The sequence below is a fragment of the Musa acuminata genome, unplaced genomic scaffold (genome assembly GCF_036884655.1).
Source record: "Musa acuminata AAA Group cultivar baxijiao unplaced genomic scaffold, Cavendish_Baxijiao_AAA HiC_scaffold_1138, whole genome shotgun sequence".
In the NCBI taxonomy this organism is placed as follows: domain Eukaryota; kingdom Viridiplantae; phylum Streptophyta; class Magnoliopsida; order Zingiberales; family Musaceae; genus Musa; species Musa acuminata.
This window is the reverse complement of record NW_027021350.1, coordinates 914,403-922,740: the sequence shown is the minus strand read 5'-3', so window position 1 is coordinate 922,740 and position 8,338 is coordinate 914,403. Positions and strand designations below refer to the sequence as shown.

General features: G+C 39.9%; 2 protein-coding genes across 3 annotated transcripts; both read right to left on the bottom strand.

Annotated features, from left to right (window-relative positions):
* Window positions 1-506: 506 nt before the first annotated feature.
* LOC135671177 (probable protein ABIL3) lies at window positions 507-3,837 on the bottom strand. Of its 2 annotated transcripts, none has more exons than XM_065179134.1 (10): window positions 3,510-3,837; window positions 3,242-3,402; window positions 2,405-2,487; window positions 2,151-2,301; window positions 1,964-2,063; window positions 1,729-1,824; window positions 1,615-1,651; window positions 1,398-1,519; window positions 1,195-1,289; window positions 507-945 (listed from the first exon to the last, which is right to left on the bottom strand). In XM_065179134.1, the coding sequence occupies exons 2-10, from the start codon at window positions 3,350-3,352 to the stop codon at window positions 775-777; spliced, it is 966 nt and encodes a 321-aa protein (XP_065035206.1). In that variant the 5' UTR covers window positions 3,353-3,402; window positions 3,510-3,837; the 3' UTR covers window positions 507-774. The 2 variants fall into 2 exon arrangements, with proteins under 2 accessions (XP_065035206.1, XP_065035207.1); XM_065179135.1 differs by having other exon boundaries at window positions 1,615-1,642.
* A 1,684-nt stretch (window positions 3,838-5,521) lies between these two features.
* LOC135671176 (protein ELC-like) lies at window positions 5,522-6,960 on the bottom strand. The gene is made up of 2 exons (XM_065179133.1): window positions 6,850-6,960; window positions 5,522-6,690 (listed from the first exon to the last, which is right to left on the bottom strand). The coding sequence occupies exon 2, from the start codon at window positions 6,660-6,662 to the stop codon at window positions 5,667-5,669; it is 996 nt and encodes a 331-aa protein (XP_065035205.1). The 5' UTR covers window positions 6,663-6,690; window positions 6,850-6,960; the 3' UTR covers window positions 5,522-5,666.
* Between the last annotated feature and the right edge of the window lie 1,378 nt (window positions 6,961-8,338).

The window sequence follows — 8,338 nt, the reverse complement described above, 5'->3', positions numbered from 1 at the left end:
TCTATCCAATCATCATCTTTTAAGTTATTTTGTATTCATGACTTGTGTAGTTCATTCTTCCTTATCTTTGTATAAATATTTTTTTTACCTCATATATTTTAATTTTTTTATAGATTAGATTGAAATATATAGAAACTAGCACTAATCATTATTAATCAATCATAAAAGTGCTTCTAAAATTCCCTTAGTTTAAGCATATTTTTTGAAAAAAAAAATAAAATTAATATAAGATTTTAAGCAACTACTAAAATCGTTTCATCAAACAAGCAAAATTGGATTTTGTAGCTAATCATGCCCGAAAAATAAATTTTAAGCAATTATGAGATGTGAGAAAGAAAATTTTCACCAGTAATATTTCAATTCTTAATATCTATTATTATTCGATGTGTGCATCCCCACAAACATATCTGTCCCAATAACAATTTTCTTGGAATCATGAATAGTCGATCAAGGAAATTATAATCCATGAATGCACTTGCCACAAAAGCATTTCCCACATCCAACAATTAGGCAGCAAGCAAATTGGCACTTCGCTCTTCCATGTATCAACAGCGCCCATTTAGACTGCTGAATCTGAATGAAAGCAGGCAGCTGAGATATTGGATTACAATTGGGACCAGATTTTAGCAACACATCACTTGCCTTGCACAAAGATGCATCCGTCCATAACAGAACAATACATATATAACAAAGCTTTTTGAATTAGCAAAATTGAAGGAATTGCTTGCTGATGGCTTATTGTCATCATCTATTTTTATACTTCAATGAGCTTCCTTAATATTCATCCAAGTAGCTGTACAGTGATTCATCAGTCCATGACCTATTCCGCATGAGCAGTGACTTGAGGAACCCTTTCTTCTTGGTTGGATTTTGCTCGGTGTCTTTGCGATTGTACCGTTCATCATGCAAGCAATTTGGTAGTGAATTTTGGGACTCCAGAAGATACTGCAACGAAAAACAAAAGAGTAATGATAAATTATCAGAAGAAAGACCACCACATATTCATGCTAGTAAGATAGACTGTGGCATCTCTGGAAACATAATATGCACAATCTAGGTTTCTGTACCATTTTAAATTTTGTGGTAGTTGTGCAATGAATGTAGAAAATGCTCATCGTTTGTGAAATTACTTTCATCTCACATAGAATCATCTACAACAAAGAAAATACAGAAAAAGGAATCAAATCGATCAACCTGCTTTGATGAGTTAGGAATAGGCGGTCTATTTGCTGCTGATCTTGCTCGTGTAAGTGGATTAGAAGCTCGAAGTGGTGAATTATCTCTTCTTCCTGCATTGAAATGAGCAAAATATGAATCATATGAATCTCAACTTAATCTCATGTAATTGTACAAATCATAATCAAGAGAAGGTGTTAGCCAATTCAACTTCACAGCACCTTTTGAAGAGATCTTCTCTAGTTGTGGTAAAGGTGAAGCCGGCTGTGAGTTGTGAGAAGGTGATGAAGAGTGTTCTCTTACTAAAGGAGGACAGGGGGAAGGGGATGATGAACGAGCATTCCTGCATGCAGTACCAACTCATTGTCTTTAATCTTGGCCAATCTGGATTTAGATTCAAGATTTCAGCACCATTAAATGGACTGGAGAACGGCATACCTGTTTGGAGATGGCCTACACCTTGTTGCTGAACAAGCTTGCAGAAATATAAATATGTCACTATATTTTTCTCAGCCACATTTTATATGATACAAGGTATAAAGATGATGTTACCGCTCTGCTGCTGCTGTAGTTTGCCGTTCTCCGTAGGTGGATGAAGTTCTTCGTACTTTAGCTTGGCTTGTCTGTCACAATCGACCATGGATTCATCTAATGACAAGAGAGAACAAGGTGCAGTATTATCAGTTATCTAATTGAAGCTCCAGAAACCTGGCCATGAGGAATGTTTCACGATCAAACAGAGTAAACAACACATATATAGATAGATGGAAATGAAAACATTATTTGCCTTGTAGAATGTAGCGCTTGTGATACTTTGGAGGTCTGATCAAAAGGGACTGTTGAGAAAGACCTTCCTGGTCAATACATGCTTGGCATGTACGAAGTCTCTGAAGGTGAGAAGATAGAAGGCTGGTAAGATGATGCACTACTACATTAACAAAAAAGGTAAAAGAAAACAATCGACCGAATGATACCTGCTCAATGCAAGATACTTCAGACTCTGCTACAGAGACCTCATCAACCTCTTCATTGAGAAGATTGTTTACCTTATGTGACACTGAACCTAAATGATCCACAGCATTAACAACTGCCTCAACAGCATAATCTTTCAGAGTCCTCATCACTCTGCATTAGACCAATCACGGTAGCTTCAGATCAGGAAAAGTTCTAACATTTCAAATCCCAATTATCAAAGAAAATTAGGATATGAGGTAGAACCAAACAATACGTTTCTTTCCGATCGTCGTTGATGTAAGATAGCTCAAAATATTCTGCTGCCGAGTATAACTGCGACCGCATATTCCTCAAAGCCTAAAATCAAGAGGCAAGTTAAATATCAAGGTCATCGGGAGCATGTTAATCTCTTCAAGACTAGAATGGTTCTGAAATCAGTTACTGTAGTTGTCTGTGGGAGTCGAACATGTTTCAAAGAATTAAGTCAAACTAAATCTAACGATAATAGCTGTTAAACTTTGGCTGACTCCAATAATCTACATAACATTTTTCATTATATAATTCTAAATTATCAACTCTTGTAGAATGAAACAATGCTCTAAGATTTCCTCATTTGGTTAGCATGGCAAGCGAGGTTTAGCATGAAAGTGAGATATTAGGTATAGATGGTGCTAGCACACTTGTCCATATACTAATTCTGATTATGAAGTTGAGAAAATGATTATTAATAGACAGAAAACAAGGTAAAATTGGAAAAAAAAAAAAAAAGTCCTTATTTTTATAAAAATGACACTCATATATGAAGCCACGTTGTTGGGTTGGAGGAGTGAAAAGAAAAGGAAAACAGACCCCATAATATAACCAAAATCTGCAGAACAAAGATTCTAGTTTTGCAAGACCAATATTTGCAATACAGTAGCAAGATTGAACCAACAATCAAGCTACAGAATCCCCAAAAACCTAACTAACTGTCCACAACAATACATGTTCCAAAGATCCACTACTATCCCATCGTATCTACACTGTTCCCTAAATCAAAAAGCGAGAGCTTTAGAACTGAGCTCCCTCTGGGGCACATAAGAGAAGGAAGCAATGGGGTTTATAGTAGTACCTCGAGACCGTCTGACAAGAGCAGGCTCTGTTGAACGGGGAGGTCATCCGAGCTTGATAGCTCCAGATGGCTGGCAGACCCAGAAGATGCACATGGAGATGCGGTCTCCATGGATGCGAGAACGGAAACGCCCAAGATTTCGATTTGCCCTCTTCCTCCCACTGCAAACGAGCATACGAGCGAGGAGGAAGGAAACACAGGTCAGCTACCCCCTCCACATACATGAATAATTCGCATGCCATCGAGAAAAGAGATGGAAAAGGCATACCTTGTTATGTTGCCCTTGGCCGAAAACTCAAGGCAAGACAGGATCTTTGGGAGCAGGGGCGAGGCAAGAAGGTGCGAGGCGTGGAGGATGTGATCCTTCCCCCTGCCACACTACACTAGTGGTGAGGGGAAGAGACTGGATCCCATGATGAGCTCGGTTTGGCTTTTGTGGGCAGCTGTGGGGGTGGGGGGACGGTAAGCAGTGAGTCCAGAGCAAGAGGAGGAAAGAACAAGGAGGAAGAGACAAAGGGAGGAGGGGCTGCTACATTATTATTGCCCTGTTTAACTTTGCCTCTCCCACCCTCGAAACCGGGGTTTAAGCTTCAAAAGCAGCGGTCATGGGCTGCTTGTTGTGAGCTTGAAGAAAGCCTTAAAAAAGCCCCCTCTTTCAGGCTTCATCAGCCTCTTTTGTGGTGGGAGAGCACTGCATCAGCTTTCACATAAAAGGAGCAAATTCAGGGGATCCTTTTTCTTGCTTTTTTGGCTCCCTTTTTTTTGTTCTTTTTTTCGTTTCCATCTTAAAAGTAGATAGACTTTGATTTGGAACTCATTAAATTAATTAATATGACCTTTTTTATTTGGAATTCATTAGTATTTTGGGGATAAAAGATAACATATATAATGTCTTTGTCAGTGCCATGCACCATAGCAACAATCCTTAATGAGAATATTGTGAATTTGGATGCAATGAAAGGAAAATCTAACTCTAATCATCAAAGAAAATAATCCTTTTATTCTATTATGAAAATAAATAGTATAAAAGGAAAAAAAAATGGATTGATTTTATCTCATCATGGTTTGATTAATATTTTTGGCTAATTAGAACTCTGAGGTGCTGCTGACTCATATACCACCTCAGTACTAATAGTACTCAAAAACCAACTTTTTTATGTATGCTTTCATTTCTGAATTTACTAAGTTTATCTAACCATTTGAATTTCTTATGCAACTTTTTTACCTACAATAAATTAAAATTTATAAGATAGGAGATTGAGATAAGAAATACGAATAATTTTTTAATTCTCAAACTGAAATAAAATATCAAATACGAGTATTTTCTATTGATTAGTCGAATTATTTTTCTTTTTACGTCGGTCAAGTTAAATTTCATGAGTTGGCAATCAAAACTAATTATTGAATGTGATTGTCACAGTATATAAAGTCATGTTGAAAGGTAGTAAGTAACACAAACTCAGTTGTATTTATCTCAAACCTTCATGAAACAGTTTCACAACCATTCTTAGCTCTTTGTTTTCATTCCTGTGTATAATTCTAATGAATCCTTGTGTTGGATCTGTGTGTGCAGCAGCTCTACTCTCAGCGGTACCCCATTGAGCTGGCAAAAAAATGTTTTCATCAGGTACACCTGATGGTCCTCCATTGGAGACTACCAAGTGCCTGTCACTCCCATGTACACACTCCATGGACGCATCCCCATCCGCATAGATGCAGTGCAACAAAACAAGGCTGACACCGACTTGTTTCTGCCGGTTGAAGCTGACGATGAGGACACACCAACTCACATGCCAATTCAGCCTTCTGCTCTTCATACACCAAGCTGTGGTAGAGATCTAATTTTGTTGGTCAATCATTGGTTCTTTATTCCAATTGGTAAGAACAGATTTTGAGTGTTTACTATGTTACTGGGGTTCTCACTATTTATTGTACGACAATCCAAGCAATTGTGGGTGTATGTTTTTGGTTATTTTTCCTAATATTTAGGAACAACTTCTAACATGCATGTTTACACTCTTAAAAATAGGACTAAAGTAACTTCTAACAATATAAATCATGTATCATCTATTCGCATAAGCTTCTGGATAAATTGACACTGATTAAAAACATAAAAGAATAGGTAATTGAATTAAAACTTAAATAAATTGGCATGAAAAGAAAAAACTATAATAACCTGAAACATGCAAATGATCACAACATATCTATCAAAAGAGACACAAGCAACCAAATGGAACACCACATTCAAGTCTGTATATGGTATCGGAAAGCATCTGCATATCCATTATCAACATCAATGTTCATATATATATATAATCCTTCATATCTACATGTATATATGAGTGGAATCAAAGCCCTTATTAATGAGAACAAAAAAGAAGGGAAGAATTCATGTGATCATACGTACATCACACAATTGACTCCATTAATTCTCGAGCTCAAACTGAGGTGGAGCAAGCTTCGTGGAGATGGCTCGGTGGAAGAACTGCTCCCTCGACGTGGTTCTCACACTCTTCAAGTAAACATCAAGAGGAACACATCCCTCCCTCAACGCCTCATCCAACGCATACATCACGTCCTCCGCCGCCATGTCCGCGGCCACGCACTCCATCGCCGGCGTCGAGTGAGCGTTCGACGGCTCGAACACGCCGTCCAAGCTCGCTGTCGGCCTCCTGTGGTTCTTCGCCACCCAACTCTCCATCACGTCGCAGTTCATGATCAGCATCTGGAGCTGCTGTTCCAGCAGCTCCTTCTCCTCCTCCAATCTTGTCAACCCGCGGGCGATCTCCGCTTTCCTCCGTTTGAGCTGCGTCTGCGTGTCGAGTAGAGCCTCCATCTCCGCCGTGTGGCTCTTCCCTGCCGCCGCCAGGTGCCGTTGCACTGCTTCCACGACCTTGGCGGTCTCTCTGGCCTTGGCGTCGTGGATGGCGCTCGGGGAGATGGCGAAGGGCGGGTCTTGGCTGAAGAGGTGACCGAGAGACCGTACGAGGTCGACGAGGTTGTAGTAAGGGAAGATCCAGGACCGGAGATAAGGGACGGAAACGGAGCCGGAGGGGTCGACGAGGGGATGGCGCGGCTTGACGGCCGTGCCCGGAGGGAACGAGAGGAACACGGCCGGCGGCAGGTTGGGGTAGGCCTCGAGGAGCCAGATGGAGATCGAGAGACAGGCGGAGGAGGACGTTGCGAGGGGGATGGTGCCCTCGGCGCGGAGGAGGGTGGCGCCACGGCCGTCGTTGTGAGTGAAGTGGCCGGCGGTGGGTCGGAGGGTGGGGAACGCGTGGGACAGGGCTGCGAGATGCTGGTGGATCGTCCACCTGGCTTCCTCAGTGTATGGAAGCGCAGCCGCTCCGCGGTGGGAGAGCGCGGCCGTCAGGTACTGGTGCACCGCCGCGGTCGCCGGCGTCCACGGAAGAGTCGCCATGAGTTGCGGTCTGGAAAGCAGTGGCAACCTACACGTAAACATATATACAGAAAGCGCAGGATCAGCTAATCATCCAAAACAGTAAACAGCATTTCTCACCACACAGTCACCGAGACCGAGCACCAAAACGAAGCTCCTCTCGCAAGAAAAGCTGAACCCTGATTTAAATCAAACAGCAAATCGATACCCATCGTTGTGGTCATCGCCAAAGTCAAATGCCGACCGAAGCTAAAGACACGGACGAGAAGTCAAACCTCTCCACTATTCCACCTTTCTCTTCTCGTTAATTCCGTGGAAACTTCTCTTCCCACTGCAACACGGAATGGTGGGATTTGACATCTTATGAATCCATCTGTTGCAAGATGATTTGGTTGCAGCAAAATAGGGTTGACGGTTGGAGAAGGAAGGATTGGTACGAAGGATGATGCATAACTTTCTCCTTCAGCATGATGCAAATGGAGTGTTGGAAAAGCAAGCAGGAAATTTTAATTAGCATCGTTATAAACATTGTTTGAGTTTAGTTTTATGACAAATAAAAAAATCTCCATCCAAGTTTTTTATGATTTTGTCATGAGTACTCTATTATAAAGCTAGCAAATACTCGTCACCAACTCACAATTATAAGATTCACATTAAAATAAAATATATTATTAATAAAAAAATAATATTTTTATTTAAATTATATACATATACATATACATATACATATACATATACATATACATATACATATACATATACATATACATATACATATAGCGAGTGTGTCTAGTGTTTCCTATAGTATTACATTAAATTAATGAGAGCCTAAATATAATTAATTATAAATTTAAGCTATAGAAGCGAGCGTTAAAAATTAAAAGTATTAGATTATGTAGTGTTATGATTCTTTATGTTGTGGCTAAGGAAGGGACATGACTTGATTTAGTTCCGATTGTGTAAGTGTTGGAAAATCTTAGGGCAATATCACATGTGCAACGGAAGAACAGAAAAGAAAATTTTAGATTTTCACAAAAAGTTTTTATCGTCATACGAAGATTGATGTGTAAAACCCCACGAAACTAAAAAACTATGCATACAAGAAAGTTATACTATCTAGGGAGATCGTATATCCCTGAATTCATATAAATTTAGGAAATAATGAAGGAGGTCAATTATCCTTCTCTCTAACGTTAATCCACGTAGGGGCTGTGAAGACGCTCATCAAATCATTGTCCAAATATTTACATGCCCCAAATAGGGGCTGCTAGTTGAGGAGACGAATAGAAAGTGATAGCCAAAAGGGGTTTAGCCTATGACCATTTGGTTTTATCATATTTATAGATGCCCTATGTCAACTTAACCCTAATGGATCTTACCCTATTGGGTACTGTATCTCCATCCAACAACTCAAACTTCTTAGATTAGTGGGTCTCTACCCAATAATCTCTCATTGGCTTTATTGGATCTCATCCATAGGATTCAATAATCCAGGAGCTTATTGTATATCCAATAATATAGGGGCTCTGATGGATATCTCATATCCGAACCTCTACTCGTCGTAACACCTATCATATGTTTGACCCTCTAGGCCCAATATCAAGCTGATTATGAGTTAAACCTGTCAAAACTTTTTTTAGCTCAATAAATTATTATCTCTATAATAATTCACTTGACACATCGACTACGAACGCACT